Source organism: Vanessa tameamea, chromosome 2 (assembly GCF_037043105.1).
Source record: "Vanessa tameamea isolate UH-Manoa-2023 chromosome 2, ilVanTame1 primary haplotype, whole genome shotgun sequence".
Lineage (NCBI taxonomy): Eukaryota > Metazoa > Arthropoda > Insecta > Lepidoptera > Nymphalidae > Vanessa > Vanessa tameamea.
The window spans coordinates 8,460,831-8,484,086 of record NC_087310.1 but is presented as its reverse complement, the minus strand read 5'-3'; the positions used below and the strand labels follow the sequence as shown (position 1 = coordinate 8,484,086).

Here is a 23,256-nt window from a genome sequence, read left to right as displayed (position 1 = left end):
AGTCACCAAATTGATAACTATATGAAATAGGGTATAATATATTTTATACGAGATAGCCGAAACCGGAGGGTAGGTTCTGATATAAAAATATTAAAGTTCATTGACAATAAACGGAACCTATCTTACATCAAACATCACGATTGTAACGCTACGTAGTGGTTCTGGTTACCTAATTAGGCAGAGTGGCTTAGGACCGCCCACTGAGAACTTGTATATCTTTGAAGTTGTTTGCTGCAAGTTTTCTTGCGTCGTGTTTATAGTGTATCCGATGCCAAATACGCAAATACGAGAAGCGCATCGTTGAATGTATCATGAACTTGAAAACAACTATTCGCGTTTGCTATTACTATACATATTTTTTTACAAAAGATGCAAATGCTTTAATTATTTGTACCTGTTTATTCTAATGCTTTTCGATGGTAACAGATGGCAAAGCAGACATGACATATAATTTAAGTTTTAAAGAGCATTATATCTAAATCCGCTATCTAAGACGTTAATAATAACGTTGCAGGTATAGAATAGACCCATGTGGTAGCACCTGACACGTTCCCTTGTAAGTCTGACACCAAGATAGAGCGTTCGTTTGCTCTTGCTTTGTAGAGATAACAGAAAAGCCTGTGTACCTGCATTTTTTAAATTTATATTGCTGTATTGTCATTCATTGACTTTATTTTATCTATAGGTATATAATTTGCTTGATAAAAAAAAATCGCTCGGTAAAAAAGTGATACCTAATTTAGAAATCGGTTTTGTGGACCGAGTGAGCTCTAAATTCTAAATATTATTAATGTTCAGTTAAGAGTGTTTTTCAATATATTTGAGTTAACTTCTAACTCTATCATTACCTACTAAATAACCCGACGAAGTGCATTTCTATTTTATGGCCCCTCATTTAGACGCGACAACACAAAACAAAAAATATTGTAAAACTGGCAACGTTTTGTAGAGAAGTAAACGTGGCAACGACGCACGCGCATATTATTGTAAGAGAGATAGAGAAACTAGTCGGGTAAGTTCGTGTAGTGGCGCCCCCCGCTCTGGTTGTAGCCGTCAGTGCCGTTGCCGAGTGCGTTGCGAGTGTACGTTCGTGCGTCGAAATCTCCTCGACATCTAACGCCAACTGTAAACACTGCCCAGAACAGACGCGTTACACTTCAGTTTAGGAACCGGTTGGTGTGATCAAAGAGGTTGACTACGATTTGTGACATAGATGTGTTCAGTGACCTTTTTAACTGTGTTTCATTTGAGTTGTTGAGTGTTAATGATTAGTGTCAGTGAAAACAATTTAACCATGCGATGACCTGTGTTTTTTATATTGGATTTTTTACTGAATCAAAATTAAATAAATAAATAAGGTGAGTGTCCGAATCCGAATTAACTATAAATATTTTAGGCGGTCCGGCACAGCACGGTTTAACAAAAAGCTCAAATGTAGGGGAGAGAAGAGTGTACGCGTATATTGTTGAAACAGAACTCGTTTGACCATGAATTTCATCTTTTCACGGAATATATATCTATAATCAGCATGACCTATCTAAATTGCTTTTTTTTTATTTTTACATAAATTGAGTTTATTAATCTAGAATAATATTGGAACGATCTTTATCTTTAAGTTATTAATTGACGGAAATCGTTCAATCGTCAATGTCATTATATGGTGGCCTTTATAGAACGCTGAGATGGTTTTACTATTTACTAAGAATATGATGTAATAAATTGTGTCACTACCACGTATAGAATATTTTTAACTTGTATTGTATAATTTACAAATCAACTAAGATAAAAAATAGTATCATAAATAAGATAATAAATAAAACATCTAGTCCCAATCTAAAGTCGTAAATATGGTGCACCTACTTTGGAGCAATTGGTTGGCCCGCTCCCCGGACACAGACAAGTCGCGTTGCGGGGTGAATTGTACACCATAGTCAAACGACTACGCTTTTGTTAAGCATTCACGTGCTTCAATATGACAATTCATTATTATTTTCAATTAAACTCAGCTGTTATAATGAACTAATAAATAATATATACTTAAACCTATATATTCTCTGGCACAAAAGTTTTATTTAAACTTAGCTTGAATATTTTTTCGAAGAATAAGATATTAAATTTATAAAAACTATTTTTACAGTCGTAAAAAAGCACTTGAAACGTAACCTCTTCTTCTGGTAATAAGAACTAACAAGTTCAAGATAAATTCAAAATTGGTCACCACAATCCTAGCATATCTAGTCGTAACTAGTTGCGGGTAAACAGTAAGAGACCGGGCATTGAGCCATTTAATGCCACTGGAACCCAAATATCGTTCCATTCAATATTGTAAAAAAGAAACATAACACTATCAAAATAATCAATATATTTCCAAAAATATAATATGAATTTCTTGCTAGTTTTATTACTACCACGAGTTTGAAACCCCACTTTATTTTCTGCTTGTGATCTCCCCAGTTAGCTCTCACTAAATTAGGTAACATTATTATAATCTAGGCTTAGTTATAAATATATTTTGGCACAGTATTATACGGTACTTAGAATTCAAAACAATAATACAAAGTAAACAAAATTATAATCTTTATAATATCATCTAACATTTTTAAAATATCTATTTTGATTTACGTTAAGTAAATACTCACGTGCATTGATATATTTAAACCTTTTTATTTTTATCAATTTGTAAATTGATACAAATACGTTTATATCAATCATATTTGAATGATTCACTTAAGAGATTCCTTCCGCTAAATTTATTTATAAATAGAAGTAACAATTACCGCGGTTACTAAATTAAGTACGTAATGAATGAACACATTATCAACATCCTGGGTAATTGCGCATACATCACATCGAGTCAAGATAATGAAATGTTGCCATAAAGATATCAAACTAGTTGTAAGATGTTACACGAATTATACCTTTTGTTTTTTAATATCTACCTATTACTACTACGACCATATTCATCTGGATTTTTATGTACTATAAATTTAACAGATTTATCGACGTAGGTATATAAAAATTCTAAGTTTACTTGTGTGGATTGCAAAAGAAATTATTACATGAAAACCAATCCATTGTCTCGAATAAAATTTATAATACATGAGAATGCCAAATCTAGTCATGTTGAATATGATCTGAAAACTTTAAAGCAAAACAAAATATCCAACGCAATTTTCAAAACTCTATTATAAATTGAAAATTTACACCGATATATATCACAATCATTATTGTCTGTGATGATATAATATTGAAATATACACGCAGTATTCTGACATTGATATAATAGTATTTCTGAAATATTATATTATGGAAAATAAAATCGTTTTAGAGCAATCACATTAAATCATAATAATCAAACATTAAAACACCTAGCTCTCGCTATTCATACAATGACTAACAATCATTCATGTTATTTGCTTATTGATTCATAATAATTAATGTAATTTGTGATAACGACTTGGTAATTAGTAAAAATATAGTTTTTTAATGACTACGTTAAACTTAACACCTTTTATACTGATATTTCTCTACCTTTTTGTTGTAGACTTCTTTGTGTAAATTAAAAAAAAAAAACAAACAATATTGTTTAATAAGATTTAATCATGAAAATATTCCAAATAATTATATTTCAGTCCGTACAGACCAAAAATGGATTTTTTTTATCCGTAACCGTTGATAATACGTTTGCATTATTTCCATATAAAGTTTTCATCGTGGTACTTATATGGAGCGACATTTTTCCGACACAAACAGTACAATAATCAAAATGTTGTATCTTTGTTTGTATAAATTATCGTCGTAACACCATTTTTATATATCAGTGTGATTAATATATGATAATGATGGTATACGTACAGATAAAGAATGATTCGAAAATTTAATTTATCAAAGATCACGTATTTTATTTTTCTAAGCCGTCTGTATTGTTTAACTTCGACTTGACTAAATTAAATTTTAATTACGAAAACGGATCAAATGATCAATTATCTTGCGTCATCTCGTTTTAATGAATTTATAAGTTGGAAAGAAAATAAACAAACAGCTATTTTAAAACTGATTTATTTTGAAACATCACGGTAATTTTTTAACATAGAATCGTTAGTGTAACATTGGGCAGATATACAGAAAATATGTTAAATTAATTGCATTTAGTCAATATATATAGGAGCATAATACTTAAATATTGATAGTTACATTGAAACTATCAAAACCGGGTCGGAAAAAAATATGTGTCGAACCTGCCAAATAAATTCAGCGTGTTTGTCTACAATCGAACAAGTTACAGAGAAGTCTTGATTTAAGACTGATTTTATTATTTACTAGTTGTCAAACGCGGTTTTTCTCGCGTTTTAGTGCTTAGTCGTCAAGTGTTAGACATTAAAAAGCAGCCTTCTTCTTTTTCATCAAATTCTGTTCAGTCGGTTGGCTGTAAAATAGCACATGCAATCAGAGTTACTTTCGCATTTACACAGTTAGTATAGATTATTTAAAAAAAAAACAGATAACTTTTATTACATCGGTATAACATAAATTATATATTATAAGCTTTTACAAACTTTACCTTACTTAAGTTACTCATTAATCCCATCCAAAACTTTACGGTTGACTCCGTACTTGCATGCTATTAATTTAAAAGAACATTTTGTCTATATTTGTTTATTTTGTATATTTAAAAAAATATATACCGAATATATAACTATATGCACTAAGCAAGTTTAATCGATCTGATCATACGGTTCAACTGAATTCAATTCCGCATTCTTAAAATACAGTACGTATAATGTTTTATAACGGGTATTTATGATAAATAAAGACAAAAATGTCAACTTTTGCTATACTTAGATATTTAAGAATTTAGCATTGTATAAGGTATACGCTTAAAGTTGTAGGTTTTAATCCTTAATGAACGTGTATTGCACTTCACAAGTATCAATAAAACATCAATCGTAACGTAAAAAAGCAATATTACCAAAGTAGAAAAAAGTTACCCTAGTTAAACAAGTGGTAAGAGTACTTGAACTCTCAACCGCAAATTGCAAGTTCATTGGGCGTTTTTCATGTGCTAATTTCTATTTATAATACATCTCGATGATACTGTGACTGACGATAAAGGAAAACCTTGAGAGGAAACCTACATTTGAGTCGGATGAATATCTGCTATAATTATGTTTACCCACCAGCCCGCAAGCCCCGCTAGAACAGACAGGCGGAATAAGCAAAATTTCTGCAAAAAAGAGGAGTTTTGGCTAAGCAGTGGATATTTACAGACTTATAATTAATTTTTTAACTTAACATTTTAATGGTAGTTCCTTTTCTCCACAGAAAAAAAAAACATTTTGATAAATGATGATGTATAAAATCCACCGTTTATTGATATTTATCTTGACATTATACGACGATACAACAAATACATAACAATACATACACGCATTAAGCACGATTGATGATCTCCATTAAATCCTTTTTCGAGTCTCAACACGTATGTAGTTATCCGCTATCCAGTGCACGTTCGTTTATATGCCATACATTTCACGCGTGACATCGCCAGAAGCTGCAATAAATTATGCGCTGATACGAAAAAATACGATAAACTGTCTCAATATATTAGTCATATTCTTATGTAAATTGTTGGAAAAAGGTACACGAGAACCGCAGCTTCCCGCATAGCGTGGGATCGTTCGGATGCAGCACCACAACCACCGCTTCGGGCTCAAATGTCAACCACATCTATATAATTATAAGCCTACCTTGGTCACGCTACACGCATGTGAGCGTAATCCGGTCGAGAAGCCATCGATATGAAAATAATTTAAACCTGTATAAGTGTATACATTTTTAATGGAGTTTTATCATTTTCGGTTAGCGCAAATAAAATGAGACTTAAAGAACGGTTAATATATATGGCAATTCTATGATTTAGCTAAAGCCAACAAACAAACAAACAAACAAAGTAAAGTCAGATTGCGTTAAATAAAAACTCCTTCGTAGACATTCTGTGAATAGTAAAAAATAAAATACAACCCTTTTCCTTTAATTTTTACTCCAAAAGAAGGACAATATTAATTCAGTTTTATTTTAACCATTTTTGTCATAAATAAAAACTATACTTTGAATTTTATTCCTTTCCAACTTGTAGGTAAACTTTTAATTAATAAATTATTAATGAGCATAGTTCATATTTTTGTATCTTATTTCTTAGTTTATTAACAAACGATGTCATGTAAATGTGACACTGCTGATAACCGCTCGTTTGGTTGATAAAGTAATTCTGTCGGTAGATGAGGTACCGATAAATTTCAGATTTATAAGCGTAATATCGTAATATTACGCAGACCACAGAATCAACGAAGCACGCCTGACACCAAATACTATAAAATCGCGATAGAATAACGATTTATCCTGAACTATATAGTAAACCTAAGAGTCTGATAAAGTAGAATAGAAAATATTGCATTATACACGCCCCCGATTCATCCTTTTGTGTAACATCTGCGCTGCGCCTGTGTTGAACAGCCGCCTTCTGTTACATTAAAACTGCCAACCCTTTTTGATATTACAGCAAATTCAATTGCTTATGATCGTTTCGTTGCATATAATTGTATTATAACCAATATAAGCTCAAAGGTTGCCATTTTCTCGTATAATCACACAATACTTTAAAATTCAAATATTAATAATAATTTAACTGTAAAAATTAAATGAGCAACATAAATCCATACAAATGTTAATGACTTACTAAGATCAAGATACATTTTTATTAACATTGTATAATTAAGGAGTAAATAAAAGTATGTCTGGTTAAGTTAAGTTCTCACGATCACAATTCTAGTTATCGTAAAAAACGAGAATGTGAATCCAGTCTGCACGGATGCATGCATGGCTCATTCTCGTTACACCGAACGGGTGGAATTATCGCCAGGCGAGCAGATTCATGTCGCTTGCTTTGAATACGAAATTATCTCTTGTCTATGTGGAAAATTGGCGCCCAAAATTAGAAGTGGTTAAAAATATTGGTAGAAGATATTTTGACGTTGATTTTCACGAATTCGTCCATTTTTCATGTTCATTACATGCAACACTTCTTAAGATAGTGGACATGGATAACTTGTTATCTTTGAATTACGATTAGCTCGGAAACGAGGCAATCGTAATGAAAACAAGTTGATAATTCATTATGCCCATTACATTATTTCTTTTGTTTTGCATATAATTTTACAATTGATAACGTTCATACTCAATACTATTTGATATTGAAGTCATATTGTATAAATATATTTGATATAATTTCATTGTTGTTTTTAATTATATATACTTTATTTTATATCAAAAACAATGCTCTAACAACTTTTGTACATGTATATATTTTTATATTAACTAAATATTACTCTTTTCAGAAACGGATGTGAAAATGGCGCGCTTCGGAATGGTTTTTAGGTTTTAAGCAATATGGCCGTCGCTCGCGCGGTCCTGGTGTTGCTAGCGTCCACTGCACAAGCGTGGATGCCCGATGCTAATGCTCGAATCCATGTAAAGTATGGTAAGTTACATTATAAATAAAAAAATATTTATAGAACGAAACCTCCGTACTTACGTGTAAATAACCATGTAACTCAAAAGTAACTAAAAATTTTGTAAAGTTTACGAGTTACTCAGGTAAACTTGAGAATTTACCTGAGTAACTCGTAACATTTTGATAAGCAAAAATGTACCTATGTTATTTCAAAGCTATGTAATTCTACCAAAAAAAAATCTACCACAATGTTTTTGTTATGTGAGAACTTTAAAATGAATAGTTATGAAATCGAAGACTCTCATTGTTGTTAAAGCGTATACACCATTCTTCAAGTGCATTGTTCCTTTGATCGACTGCAATTACTGCTGGAAAATTTAAAAGCTATAAAATAAATTGATGAAAAAACTTTCTAATTGCTCATTAAATAAATAATGAAAAGATAATTGGTACATTATAATATATCGTAATTGTTTCACACGCGTCTATGAAAATTTAATTTACTTCTCTAAAACAGTGAAAAGTAGCCTAAAAATTTGATAAATTTAATTGTCAACAACGTCCTACATTATAATATATAATGATATAAATTGAAAAAAAATTATGATTGTTCAGTTAATATTATATTAAATTTTATTGTTCCAATAGTTACAAATTGGTTTATTACAGGCGATGACCTTACGGAACAGTTCGTGGGCAACACAACGGGACCAAACCACTTCCGTATTTTAGACAAAGATGACTTCTCACTTTTAGTCGGCGGCAGGTTAGTTTTAACTTACTTGGTATTAAAATTGAAACAATCTTTATCTCGATCATTGTTTATAATTATTAAGTTATTATAGGTTCATAATAATAATGAAAAACAAAAATGGCAGAAAGCCCTTTCCTTATTTTTTATGTAATTTACAATAAATGTATCCATTTTAATCCGAAACAAAAAGAACAGAAGAAACTGTTTTACACAAAAAATAATATTGGTAGTGTTTCTGAACTGCGCTGAATAATTTACACTGCCAAACACATAGCTGGAACAAAAAATTGATGATTAATTAACGATTAATGATTGAATAAACATTTCATAATGTAAATATTTTATTTTATGTTTATACGAAATACTACATATTATTTTTCTTTTTAAGGAGTACTGTCTTCAACCTCAGCCTTTACGATTTATCAGAAAATGTAGAACAGGTGAGTTATTTAAGCCTCTATTTATTCGTCTTGTATATCATATTGTTGTTTTGCCTGTTTCTCATATGAGACATAGGCAGAATATTTCGCGCCCAACTAACGTAACTTAACAAAGAAAAAAAAATTTTAGGTACATACCGTCACATGTCAAACCAACACTTTTTATACAAAAATAACCAAGAAAGCTTTTAATTAGCTAACAAAATACAGATTCATAATTAAGTCCGTGATTAAAACCAATTGAGGTAGTGTTTGTTTTTTAAATGATTGATGTTTAAACGTAACGAATATGTTTTTTCTTTACAATACCGAATGTATTTAAAATGTTTTTTTTTTAATACAACAACACAAATACAACCCAGACATGCTATTATTATTGAGCAAGTAGAAATCACCTTATCTTGTTTGTTATCAATTTTAAAACATGTACGATACGAAAACTACTAAGCGGTAGCCCAGTTTATTTATGCTATGTAGTATTTTTTGCAAAAAATTTTACCTACTTTATAAGGTTAATAGGACTAAATTTGTATTATATTTAATGTATGTTTTGTAATAAATATGACTATAATATTTATCAATTATAGTTTTGGAATATTTTTGCATACAATAAACCCAAATGAATTAGCTTAATTGCACCCGATAGAACTTGATTTTATGTAAATACTCCAGTTTCAATCGTTGCTTGCTTAATATTATATTTATAATATAATATTTATAAATTTAGTTGTCAAGTCTTAGTGTCAATTTATTTCAATAGAGCATTTTTCGTTTTTCAATTCTAAAAACAGAATTTATATTAAATTATTTATAATAAATGCTTATTGCTGCTTATATGAATCGATAACACTTTCTTCATAAAATCAGTATGTTTTAATAGCCTTCTATGAAAACATAATCAGCCTGAGCATAACGTTTATAATATCCGTATCGTAATAAAATTATATAATATAACAAAGAGGATATGCGTTAGTGCATTCTTTTGCGTGCGAGGTATAGTCTCTTGTGAATAAATTTCGCCGTAAGACTCTACGAATGAATATTTTTATTAAATGTAAACATATATATACTTACAATTTGTTATTATTAAGTTATGTTATTTTTACTTATTTGTATATTAAACGGTTTTAGACCGGCGATATCACCGTCATGCAATGCGAATAATTTGACAGAATTGTTCTAGTCACGTTATAAACTTGTGATGGATGTGCACGCGATCAAGTTTACTTATTTTCTTGACGTCATCGTTCCGTGGACGAATTTTTAACGCTACAACATAAAAATCTTACTTTTATGCACAAGTAAAACATATGTTAAACTAAACTAAATCTAATACTTAGAAAATATATGTAAGAAATATTATACACAATTTAATAATATATATAAATATAAAACAAGAATAGATACAAACTCCTTTGACATAAATTATTATAAGTATATTTAGCGATACATAAACGATTTTATTTAATAGGTTTCAGCCGTACCGCAAAAACAATTTTATGAAAACATACGGTTTTTATATACCAATCATTGGACAATTATTTAAGTATTTCTACACATGTATTCATTGATATTTATTGTCTTATCAGCGTTTAGAATGGCAATCTACGGATGCACATAGAGAACTATGCCAGTTGAAAGGCAAATCTGCAGATGACTGTCAGAATTACCTCCGTGTGGCGTCGAGGACACACGGCCGGCTAATGGTATGCGGCACCAACGCATTTAAACCCATGTGCCGACGATACAACCGACACATGCCAAATCATCACCTCGAAGAATTTGATGGGACCGGCAGATGTCCATACAATCCGCAGCATAATTCTACGGCTATATTCACTGGTATGTATTTCTACTAACTATCATTTCTATTACTAATTTTTTTTATATACATTTTCATTTAAATCAAAATTCATATCACCATAAAACAAAATCATTGTATGTATGTAATTACTCTTTTCTGTATAATAAGTAATTAAACGTCATAGTGTGTTGATAAAAAATCCTGAGTCAAGTAAATCAAATATAAATTGAATTTGAATCTGTTTTTTTGCTAAATACGCAATCAATCGGAAAACAGTACTTACTGTATCAATTACAAGTTATAATAGTGACAAAATACGGCCCAGAACTCGCGCCTCGAACACGCTGAGGGGTTGTGCTAAACACGATGCACGAAGTCAGCGATATTAATCGATTTTATTACTATTACAGTTACCTTCAATATGTATTCAGCGTTAAGTTTAAATGTGCAGTTATGCTTCGATGACAGTTATGCGGACTGTTTTTGTGGTGCTAAATTACGTATAAGTTATAGTTGTAGCTTTAAAATGATTAATCTATTTATTATTGTTACAATAATGCGAAATTTGATATCGATTTTAAAAATGATCAAAAAAATGTAACTATAGTAAAATAAGGTTAAGTAGTTTACTCCGTAAATCCAATTATTCGCGAATACGCTTGTTAAAATTATAAAACGGTAAATTACTAACCAAAAAATGTAAAAAAAAATGAAAACGACATACCAAATATTTGTAATAATTGATAATTTTTTTTTGTAGATGGTCACCTCTATACGGCAACGGCAGCTGACTTTTCTGGCTCGGAGCCTTTAATATACAGAGAACCTGTTAGAACTGAACACTCTGACTTACGATTATTGAACGATCCTTCATTCGTTGGAGCAGTTGCGTCTACAAGTCATGTGTACTTTTTCTATCGTGAAACTGCTGTAGAGTATATGAATTGTGGAAAGGTCAGTTACTTTACTATTTCTAATTACTTTAATGGTAAATGTCTATAAAAAAGTGTCTTAACATATTATTTATTTTTAGGCTGTGTACTCAAGAGTTGCCAGAGTTTGTTTAAATGATAAAGGCGGCCCGCACCCTTTTAACGATAGATGGACGTCATTCCTCAAAGCACGTTTGAACTGCTCAATACCCGGAGAATACCCATTTTATTTCGATGAAATTCGTAAGTATTACAGTAGATTACGTATGAAAATATTGAACGGCTAATTTGAAACCAATTCGTAATCATGTAAATTTATTTTTGCAGAGGCAACAACTGAAATAATAAACGGGGTTTACGGTAGTGGTAGCAGTCGAAATGATATTGTATACGCAGTTTTTACTACTCCACAAAATGCTATAGGTGGGTCGGCCGTGTGTGCTTTTGCTATGAGAGATATTTTAGATGCATTCGAAGGTCCATTTAAAGGACAAAAAAATATGAACTCAAACTGGTTGGCGATGCCTAAAGAAAAAGTGCCACAACCACAACCAGGGTCATGCGTTGAGGACAGTCGGACACTCTCCGATTCAGCTATTAATTTCATAAAAACGCATCCACTTATGAATAAAGCTGTCACGTCATTTCTGGCACGACCCATCCTTCTCAGAGTAAGTTTACAGTACAGATTTTCAGCGATTGCGATACACCCTCAAGTGCAATCGATGAATGGAAACAAATACGATGTTATGTATGTTGGTACTGATGACGGACGAGTCATCAAGGCTGTAAATGTAGCCTCTAACGAAGGAGTTTTCGATGCCAGTATGGATGAGTATAGCAAAAATCCTGTAAGAACAGCTATAATATCCGAAGTCCAAGTCCTTCCGGTGGGTGTGCCTGTGAAACAAATGCATGTCGCTTTAACTACCGAGAAATTAATCGTTGCATCCGGTGACATGATAAAAGCCGTTACATTATCACATTGTTCCAACATCCAATCATGCAGGTATAGTATTATTATAACATACATTTTCTTTATTATTTAATAGTATTTCTCAAATAATTTAATTTATAATAAGTTATCATTGTCTAATTTACAGATCTTTATTTCATTATATGGTATTACATATTAAACAATTACATAACGCTTTTATTTATTCGAAATTGCAGGGAATGCGTATCTCTCCAGGACCCACATTGCGCATGGGATTCGAAACAACAACAATGCTCCTGGGTTGGTAACAGACAATTTCCCAATCCTGAGAGATTTTTACAAAATATAGAAAATGGAAAGACTGAAATATGCAACAAACTGCCCGCACTCTTGCCGGGTGATCGTCATACAAATAGAAATCCGGCTACGAAAAAACCATCGCAAACAGAAGCGAACAAACCGACTAATGATTTCCAAAATGAAATCTTAATAGAGGTCGTCGAAACGAATGTTTTAACTGAAGATAAAAGTTCGAGTAACAATAAGCACGAAACAGGTTAGTAAACTAGATTGACGAATACCGACTCGGGTTGAATGTGTTATTTTTGTATAATTAATACCTTGAAAGAGATTATAATATAAAAAAAAGATAAATTTCAAGCAGATTTAAACATACTATTTATGTTTAAATCTGCCTGATATTTCTCTAATAAAAAGGTTCTATTTTCTAATATCAAAGTTCTTCTATCGCGTGTGTTTTTTATTCAAAAGCGGTGCGATGTGGTATTTGATTATCGTTAAAAAAAAATCTTGAAAAATATTTATTCACATTATTTAGTTACCTTATTTTGTTATAGTATATTGAAATGTCTGTCTTTGTCAAAAGTTGTCAGCATTGGCAAAGCCTCATAGGGACATAAATATGGTACATAGGTACATAAGGTACAAAATAGGAACCTTTAAAATTTAAGACAACTTATGTATAGCGTATTTTAATGGAAGTAGGAAAAAAGATAAACAAACCTTAAATTGACGTTTTTCATGCGATTTGCTAATAATTCAGTTATATTGTGCACTACTAAGAGTTTATCATTGATATATCTTTACATAAAATACAACGTTATTTCACTTAACTACTTATTTCTCCCTTAATTTTACATCCAAAATTCCGATAACAGTTTTGTCGACGATCAAAACGCTATTTTTTGCAAATCCATAGTGAATATCGTATATTAATCAAGCTCTCAACCAATGATATCGCGTCAATTTGCTGTCAAATGTTTTTTACTTGGCTTTTTTCCTGGTATGGTTTGAATAGAGTATACTTCAAGTACTAATAATCTTCATAGAATCTATAACAATAAACATCATCATCATCAAAATATCGCTTTGAGACGTGAATCTAGTCTCTGTACGGGATATGAAATCTTAATTCCAAGGCGGTACAATTGTGAAAAATGTACGACAAGAATTTAATGTATAAAATAAATAATAATTCTTCCTCTAATTTCAGATCACCTAACAGTGGAAGCAGCTGACGGAAATATCTATAGCGCTCAGGCTCTATTGACAGCGGTAGTAGCTTCGTGTTTAATTACGCTCATGGTGGGCTTTGTTATTGGTTATTTATTTTCCCGGCGATTTCGACACCCTTTTTTCACGGATACTTCGCCGTTCAATGAACAACACAATCACTTAAACAGGTAATTATCTAACTTTCTAAATCTGTTATCTTAAATATATTAGAAAAGCGATGGCTGCACTGTTCATTTCATCCGAGACATTGAAAAATATTATGAGGTATCACTAGATATTTAATCAAAATACAAAACCTGTGAACATACAAACCAAATCAAAAATACAAACCACTATGTTATGAACATGATATGTTTGGAACAATGATAGACCACTAATTAATTTAAATTACACAATTCAACATAAAAACTGTTTTAAATAAAAATAAATTAACATGTTTGTTTTGTTTTTTTATAGGCTCAGCCCTTTGGAGACGCCACTGAACGTTAACTCGGGCTACATGCCACCGAGGTCAAAGAACGTTAATATGGTAGCCAATGTATGCCCGCTGGCAAAGCAAGATAACCTGCATTTAGAATTAGGCAAGGAACGTACACTTGACCTACGGAACTCTACCGAGTCTCTGGACAAAGACTTAAAATGTGGTACCTTACAGAAAGTGAAAAAGACTTACATTTGAAACCTAACTCAACAAACTCTATATGGTAGCATTTCTAAGTGACATTGACAGTTGTGCGTCGCGAGTGCCAAGTCAACCGAGTCAGTCGGCTGGGACAGTGTGTTCGGTATATTTGTGTGAGAACTTTTGATTTTTGTAAATATTGCGTTGCATCTGTGTACAGTTTACATTTATCAGATAAGACTTCTGATTTTTACCGCACATTGCATTTAAATGTTACGATACTAAAAAGTGTTTAACTTTTTCTTTTATTATGACTTAAACATCGTTTGTAAATCCAAACCATATGATGTATTGTTGAAATACCCTGTAGTTTTAATGTTATGGAGATTATCGTAACTAATGACATGCTAATACATTTTAATAGAAATTGTCCAAAAAGTATACATAATATTTTAATTAATTTGTAATTAATACGTGTGAAAGATATTAATCTAACGCCAGATTTTACTACAGTCGGTGACATTCTACACTAACCATAGTTAAAGAAGGTTAAAAAACGATAACTTCTTTTTTTATCGAAAATTGTAACTTCGCAAAATTACTTATATAATTTATAGTTACTTTGGACATTTTCTATTCAAATGTTCTACATAGATTTAATACTAAAGACAATCGCCGCTGGGGATTATCTACTTTCCGCTGTTGATTATGATGACCAAAGGAAACCTATAAACATTGATTGTCAGTTCAGTATTAAATCTATAAGTAATACATTCCAGACTTTAGATGTTTAGTAATATTCGCAGAGCAGCTCTTTGTTGTAAATATAAATGTGTATATAAAGCTATTATAGCGATTGGGCTTAAGTACCTCGACATAGAGATCGCAAAAAAAATATTGAATTGAAAAATCTCTAGGTAAATACGTAGACAAATTCGAACATTTAATCAATACAAATATTGTTGCGAGCAGTTTAAGAAACGGCCATTAACTGTTTTTGAAAGTCATTAAAATGAATATATAAAATTTGTTAAAGTAATATAAATTTATGACTATATTAAATTGCTGTGCTAACTGCATAGTGCCTTGTAGGTTGCCAATCTAGTGCCTAATGTAATCTAGGATTCATCAGGAAGAGAATATATAGTTACTTGTTCTACTGTTCTCTGTTTAAAGCTTATAAGCTTTGACAAAACCGTATTTATTACATAACAAAATTAGTTTTTAAATAGTTTTATATGGCTTATTCTGCTGATCTTAGTAATATTTATTCATAAGCAACGGTCTAAGTTTTACACCATCCTATTCTATGCGTTTCTATGTCGGTTATTATTTTAACTAATTTTAATGACTAAACTTTTTGTCCTAAAAAATGACTTTGAATGTTAGGCTGAAGAAACCACCAGAGATCTAAAAATTAAAAAATATTCCCACCGTGAAACAATCAAAGTTGTTAGATAAGCGGAAACGATTTTTCCGTCTTCTTGCTATGTAAACTTTAGAAAGAGTTCTATTATTATAGTTATAGATGAGGCGAAATAAACTCTTTAAAATCATAGGAAATTTTTATTTTTAAAACTTTTATATTTTATAGATAAGTAATAAAACAGATGAAACATGTCAATACTTAACTTTTTGCAAGAAATTGTTACTGGAACACGACCTACGTATATTGTACATACATTCAGATTAAACTCATTGTACTGTATACAACAGAATATGTATTATTTATATTCTTTGTAATAAATAAATTTAAATATTGTCCGATTTTATCAATTTTCCTTGGTATTTTTGTAGTCAAATATAAGTTTTACGAAAATTAAAAGACTTTTAATATATACGTACACACAATAAATACGAATGAACCCAGAACTTTTGAAATATTATCGACAGAGCCCAAAAATATTAATTTTAATTTTTTTAGTCTGTATGAGTTTTAGCGAGACGCCTTGGGAGCCCATCTGTCGGAAATCCACAGGCTATTACTTTACCTCATGGTAACACAGGCAGAACAGGGTTCCTACCACCAACAAAAAACTTTGTCTATGGGTCTTCTGCTCATCTACCTTCTGCCCTCCTGTTCTGTTCGCCCATGTGCCTTACCGTCAGGTAAATGGTATTGTAAGAATGATATGTAACAGATTGTACGGTTAATACGTCCCAACCATGCGATTGGATGAAAAGAGGATTCTTTACGTGTTAATGGCTCACTCCAAATCTAGAATGTAGCAACACAAAGCATCGATTAATGCTACGGAATAGAATAATTTGTATGGCGATTCGGCTCGAGTGAAGCTCGCTAGACCATCTTAAAACCTAAAAAGGTAAATAATAAAAAATATATTCATATTTTAAAAGATAAGATTTATATTTTAAAATATGAATATTTTTTTTTTTATATAAAGCCAAGAGTGTTTTATATTCATAGTCCTAACTTTGCCACTAGCCCCGAGTGCCCATAGTGTATCTGTTTTTTAGAACTATCGATAGTTTGACTATCGATAGTTGACCTCGAAAACTATTCAGGATATCGATAGTATCGATAGATCGATAGTATCGATAGGTCGATGGCTTTGGACTATCGATACTCAGTGAATGAATTATGAGAAAAGGATAATGACGAAGTCCAAGTTCTCAATGTTTCTCGAATCGAGGCCCTGATTTGTCATTGATTATTGTAATTTTTTTTAAACGAATCTTTGGACATCGGTGGTATCTTGCAATTATGTGAATTCTACAAGAATACACACAATTCTTTAAGCTTGAGGGTATACTTTAATGTCTTTCATAAATTGAAGCAAGTTCTAAATGTATTAATTCCTATACTCTTTACTAGCGCAAATTTAGTAAAACTTTTTAAAATATAGTGTATAAAATAACCTGGTTACCTGACCTACTAAATAACTTATCTTGAGAGAATAATATATGTTTTCAATCAAGTCTTAAAAGATGTTGAATAAATCATACGAGATACATAGGTCATATTGCCATATAGGTACAATCTAATTACAGGTCTCAAAGGAGTCTGTAGAAAAGTCTGCGACAGGTATCTTTTATTAAATAAATCGTAGTAACTATTTTTAGTAATACTATTAGAACATATCCAAGTTATTTATAGGGGCAATGCTCGACACGTTTCAGGAAGACGGTACCCATCATGAATTCAATATCTCCGGTTCATAGGACATTTTAAACAGTTCATTATTTGCCTAATAATATAATTACAATGTTTATAAAAAAATGTCGATAACTGTTATTCAATTGTTTGCCACACAATACTAATACTTTTACTATTAATTTTAAGTGCTTTGCGTTCGTAACAATTTTTGAATAACTACTTTATATGATCCCTACTAATATTATAAATACTAAAGTAACTCTGTCTGTTACCTCTTCACGATTAAATCTCTGAACTGATTGAGATGATATTTAACAGAAGATAGGTTTTATTACGGAAATCATCCCTTAAGGGTAGGAAAGTATGTATGAGGAAAAAATAATTTATTTTGTAAGGAAATATTGTTTGTGTATTTTTGAACAATAAAGTTAATTAGATGATTTAATCTTTAAAGGACTTTTCCATAAGAAGTGTCGTAAAATGCGGTTGAAGGTTTGTGTGCTATAAAGTTTTATACATGTAGCGCGAGTAAAGCCAGTAATAAACAAATGCATGTGGAAAAAGAATTAGAAGGAATAGGACAGTTCAATCGTAGACCACTTGTATCGATTTTACACAACTAATGCAGTATATAAGCAATATTTCAAGGTATATATTTATTTGAAATACCATTTGTTAAAAGCATCTTTTTTGATTATATAAAGTTGTTTAAGATAACTATAAGAAATATCTACACTAACATTAATAATGCGAAAGTAAGATCTGTTATGCTTTCACCGTTAAACCACTATATGAATTTAATAAAATTTGTTATGAAGCAACCCAAGGTTCAACCTCAAGGGCTTCTGTTCTATGCCTAAAACTTACGAGCTACAAAATTAAAACTTGTATTTTACATACTACTATAGCTATTTCTTTCCTCCCTTACATTATATTTTTATAATTAAAACATTTAATATAAAAATTAAATTTTATTTAAAAATTAATATTGCAAATTTTGAATATAATTTATGTAATTACATAAAAATTGTCGCTTTTCAAGTGCAGTGGTCACAACATTGGTGTCAATTGTAATCCCTTCATCATTTGATACAGCTTCTTCTTTTACAGGACTACCTTCATGAAGAAGAATAAAATTATGCAAAACACAAGCTGCATATATTAATGTGGTGATAGATTCCGGTTTGCTTATATCTATATGGTTTAATTTCATAAATTTACCCCGTAAAATTTCAAAAGCTTGATTAATATATGAGTGGGCTTTCCAATGTATTTCATTAAATTTCATTTCTTCATTCGTTAAGAGTTCATCGCTTGTAAATGGTGTTAATAAATTTCTTCTTAACTTATAATCTGAATCACCAAGAATATGATTATCCAAATCTAAAAAGTTCTTAAGCTCATGTGCTAATTGACTTTCTTTAAAAACTTTTCCTTTTCTTGTATTACCAATTTCTCCTACATGAATATCAGTGAACATAAGTGTTTCATCACAAACAGCTTGGAGAAGAATAAATTCTGGTTTATCTTTCATTTTCCTTTTTGAACCCACTTTAAGTCTACATGCATCAATAAAACCCACACAGTTGGGAAATCCATATCGGCTATTAACTTTTACTCTAGTCACATGCTGTTCCTCCAAAGACGGCCAATTGATGAATTGATATCTCTGTTCTGATAATAAATTAGCAATCTCATGGAATATATAACTGATAGAAGATTTGTGCAGACCAAACTTTTCTCCAGCTTCTTTAAATGAGTAGTTGCTGGTGAGAAGCCATAGAAATACATGAACCTTTTTATCAAATGGAACAATTGAACTACTGGGCTTTACATATTCTTTCAGAAACATAATTAAAGCCTGAAAAGAAATACAAAATAAGAAATCATTGTATTACCAGCTAGTACAGCTTGAAAGTTATACAACTATATAAATTTGTTACACAAAAAAATCTTTTCACTTAAAAAATTACAATTTATCTTATAGATAAATCTACAAAAAAGCAATGGGATTTTTTTTTCCATGGTAGCGTTTACAATGAATATAAAATAGTGTAGGCTATCTAAAGATCCAATTGGAACGGAAAAAAAACATATTATATTTTAAATCAACTTACTTGAACAGTAGCTTTCCTCATTTTAAAGTTTTCAATATATTCGTCATCTGTAAATTTTTTTACAATTTTCTCATAAAAATGTCTACCTTCGCGCAAACTTTTGACAAATCTTCCTGATGCTAATGGTGAAATTTGATTATATTCTTTAAGAAGAATATCGTTAACACAAGTAACATTTTCAAAATTTTCATTAACAACATTAGCCGTGGCAACTATAAGCCTGTTCATTGTTGAAACATTATCATCCAAAAATAATTCAGTTACAAATTCAGTTGCGAAGTTACTCAACATATTTTGTTTTTTAGTAAGATACTTATTATTTTCTTTTATAAACATTAAAATAGTGTAAATTAAAAAAACACATAAGTTATTTGACACACTTGACACGAGTTGTCACACTTGAACCTCTGTCATCTATCAGACAGAATTTGACAGAAAAGTTGTATTTCTTAAGTGTATGAAGACGTGTCGAAGAATCACAACCTTTGTACGACGAAAGATTTGCACCACTGAACAAAAATTTAAAAGTAAATAGGTAGTTCTTGACATATTGTGTTTGCCAAATAATTAACTAAACTTAAAGAAATATTTGTTTTAGAAAGTTTTTTTATTTAAGTGAACGTCTTTAATTGGTATTTATTAAAAATTAAAAAAAAAAACCTAAATTTAAATTTCAGGTAGTACTGATCAATAGCATTGCATGTGCAATTTATAAATAATGTGAAACACTTAATAGGAAGAGCATTGCTCTTTCTTTTGGCAGAATTTATGTTTGAATACAATCATAGTTAGTAGTAATTAACATTGTCTTTCTTTACGCAACGACAATTTAATAGATCCTGAAATAAGCATGAATAATTCTCATTCTATCTATCTCATTACATAAATAATAGAAATCAAAATTTGTCTTTGTATATTGACATAAGTATATCCTGTAATTTTCAAATGGTAATAAACCATTTGGAAATGACAGGATATACTATCAGTTGGCATGTGAATATAAAATAAAACTAGATTTGAAAGTTTCTTTATTAAGAAGTTCAAAATGTTGAATTCCGTGACTAACTTCATTATTCTATATAAAAAAAAAAGATATAAACTTATAAGTTTAAAATTTGTAATTTACTTATTAACCATATCAAATATTAGTAAATCTAATAATTGTAACTCATATTTAATTGTACGAAGCGTATTAGAAAATATCCTCAGCATTATGTTATTCCAGTCAAAATGTTTTAAGATAATAAAGAACACAATATATTTTGGTGGTTGTAAGCAAATATGTATAATAAATTAGTATATAATATTATTGCTTAATCTTTCTTCCATATTAAAGTCATGTTGTTTGCAGGCATTTCAATGGTATCTATTAAAGATAAATTATTTTCATCGCCTAGTTTTATTAGATCATTTATGTCTCTTATACCCCATAAAGGATTTCTTTCCCGTAGAGATGCATCAAAAGAAATATTACTTTGAGGTGTTATAACACCATCCTTACTGTAGGGTCCATAAGTGATCATAAGAGCTTCTGGCTTTAAGTAATGCCCAGCATTTTCAAATAACCCAATAGTACATTCATAAGGACTTATATGAATCATATTAGCATTATACATGTAATCAATTGAGTTTTCTTCAAAGCCATAGTGTGATAATTTGTTTTGAATATCAATCATTATTGGTTGAAGAATATTTTTCGTCGGGCAGTTTGTAGCATAGAATGATAAACTACCAAAAACATTCTTATCTACATCTGATGGTTGAAACTTTACTCCTGGAAAATGAGGTGCAAAATGTGATACATGCTGACCAGTTCCAGAAGCTATTTCCACAAATAAAGGACTCTCATCTTCGATTTGGTCTATATCACATATAATGAATCTTTTTAGAACTTGAAGAATTGGATCTTTATTCCTTGAAGCAGCGGGACTAATTAGTTTTTCTCCGTTGTATCTGTACAAATGAAAACATTGGTTGGTCTTGACATCGGAAGAAAATGAATAATAAATACCTTGCGATAAACTCACCCCCCACTTCCATGATTAACGTTGACGTTACAGGCGATATCATTAGTTTTCGACATAGGTCTATTGATTATCTTTTGTATTTTTATAAATAACTTTATATTAAAGCTTTTTTTAAGCTTGTACAAAAACGTATCCTTGTAAAGTGCAAAAGACAGTAAAGCACCAGTGAAGCAGATTATTAATATTTCTTCTTGATTTATTTCATGGTAAGTTTTCTACTTCAGGCAAGCTACCTCTAATATTAAATATAGTGTGATTATATCACTCAGTCAAGTCAAAAATACTTAAAAATTGATGTAGGTACAAAGTAAAATTATTTTCAATTCAATCTAATGACACTGTCAATGTCAAATGTCAATATGCCGGTCCGTCGGGATTTTACTTTTTAACTTACAAGTTGCATTTGATTATATAATCGTATCTATAAAAAATAAAAAAATAAAATTAAAAAGTTGCCATATTCGATAATTTGAGTATCCACGTAAATTTAAAATAAGTAATAAATTCTATATGTTATTCTTTTTTTTTTACTTATAATTAATAATTATATTAATTATATAATTATAATAAATAAATAAATAAATAAAATATTCCTTAATTTGCTGTTCCGGCATTGAAAAGCAGGGCCAACGACTTGACATGCTTATAGCATTCCATTGCACATGATATTTTATTAATTATATTTTTGTTGCGCTAATCCGAGCTCGAACATAGGACCTCGGCCTTGTAACCTAGTCACTTGGCCAATGACGCAACTAAAATTAATAAAATTCAAGTATGTATTAAAATGATAACAAAATTGCAACCTTAGTACGTACCTATATAACACTTATCTAGAGCCAATTGTACTAATAACGAGTGCACAAACTCTGAGAAAATTTTCGTTATCAGTCTTTTTCGGCACCTCGATGAGAAAGAATAGGACAGGGAATGTCTGTTAACGCTTCGACGCGGGTTCCACAGGAGTCGATTTTCTCTATGGTTGTACTTTAGTGGCTCCCGCGAGTGCAGGCTCTTTTTACAGCGCGGGATATTAGCTATATGAACGCATTAAGCGTAGCCGAAAACAAGTGACCCCTAAATTCTCCAATGAAACTGCAGTATTAAGTAATGAATCGTTTAGTTTTTCACCCTTTGTAATGATTTTTTTCTAATACACATGATCCACTCGAAATCTATACTATATATCGATAAATTTAAATAATTACTGACCTATTTAACATATCAAATAATATACACACTAGTGACAAATCCCCCTTAATCTACTCGTTTATTTCATTTCAGTTTCAACAAGATTGCCACTAAACCATAATCTATTTAGGAAACTTAATCACTATAAAAAATAGTTTTTAAACTCTTACATATATGTATTTACAAAAGGATTTGTATATCTCTAGGATCTATAATCAATCATATATAATAGGTATGGAGTATTTAATTGATCATACCGAACACCGAA

The 23,256-nt window shown here is 30.6% G+C and overlaps 3 protein-coding genes across 3 annotated transcripts; 1 reads left to right on the top strand and 2 right to left on the bottom strand.

The window, feature by feature from the left end:
- The first annotated feature begins 1,040 nt into the window (after positions 1 to 1,040).
- LOC113398963 (semaphorin-1A) lies at positions 1,041 to 16,297 on the top strand. Its single transcript, XM_026637929.2, has 11 exons — positions 1,041 to 1,358; positions 7,395 to 7,537; positions 8,180 to 8,276; positions 8,653 to 8,704; positions 10,294 to 10,546; positions 11,269 to 11,462; positions 11,542 to 11,683; positions 11,768 to 12,449; positions 12,614 to 12,933; positions 13,891 to 14,080; positions 14,370 to 16,297. Exons 2-11 carry the CDS (start codon positions 7,447 to 7,449, stop codon positions 14,590 to 14,592), a joined length of 2,244 nt encoding a protein of 747 aa, XP_026493714.1. The 5' UTR covers positions 1,041 to 1,358; positions 7,395 to 7,446; the 3' UTR covers positions 14,593 to 16,297.
- A 2,311-nt stretch (positions 16,298 to 18,608) lies between these two features.
- LOC113398964 (uncharacterized) lies at positions 18,609 to 20,165 on the bottom strand. Its single transcript, XM_026637931.2, has 2 exons — positions 19,771 to 20,165; positions 18,609 to 19,514 (listed from the first exon to the last, which is right to left on the bottom strand). Exons 1-2 carry the CDS (start codon positions 20,104 to 20,106, stop codon positions 18,636 to 18,638), a joined length of 1,215 nt encoding a protein of 404 aa, XP_026493716.2. The 5' UTR covers positions 20,107 to 20,165; the 3' UTR covers positions 18,609 to 18,635.
- A 705-nt stretch (positions 20,166 to 20,870) lies between these two features.
- Positions 20,871 to 22,152, bottom strand: LOC113398966 (methyltransferase-like 26). The gene is made up of 2 exons (XM_026637932.2): positions 21,798 to 22,152; positions 20,871 to 21,723 (listed from the first exon to the last, which is right to left on the bottom strand). Exons 1-2 carry the CDS (start codon positions 21,851 to 21,853, stop codon positions 21,084 to 21,086), a joined length of 696 nt encoding a protein of 231 aa, XP_026493717.2. The 5' UTR covers positions 21,854 to 22,152; the 3' UTR covers positions 20,871 to 21,083.
- Positions 22,153 to 23,256: the final 1,104 nt, after the last annotated feature.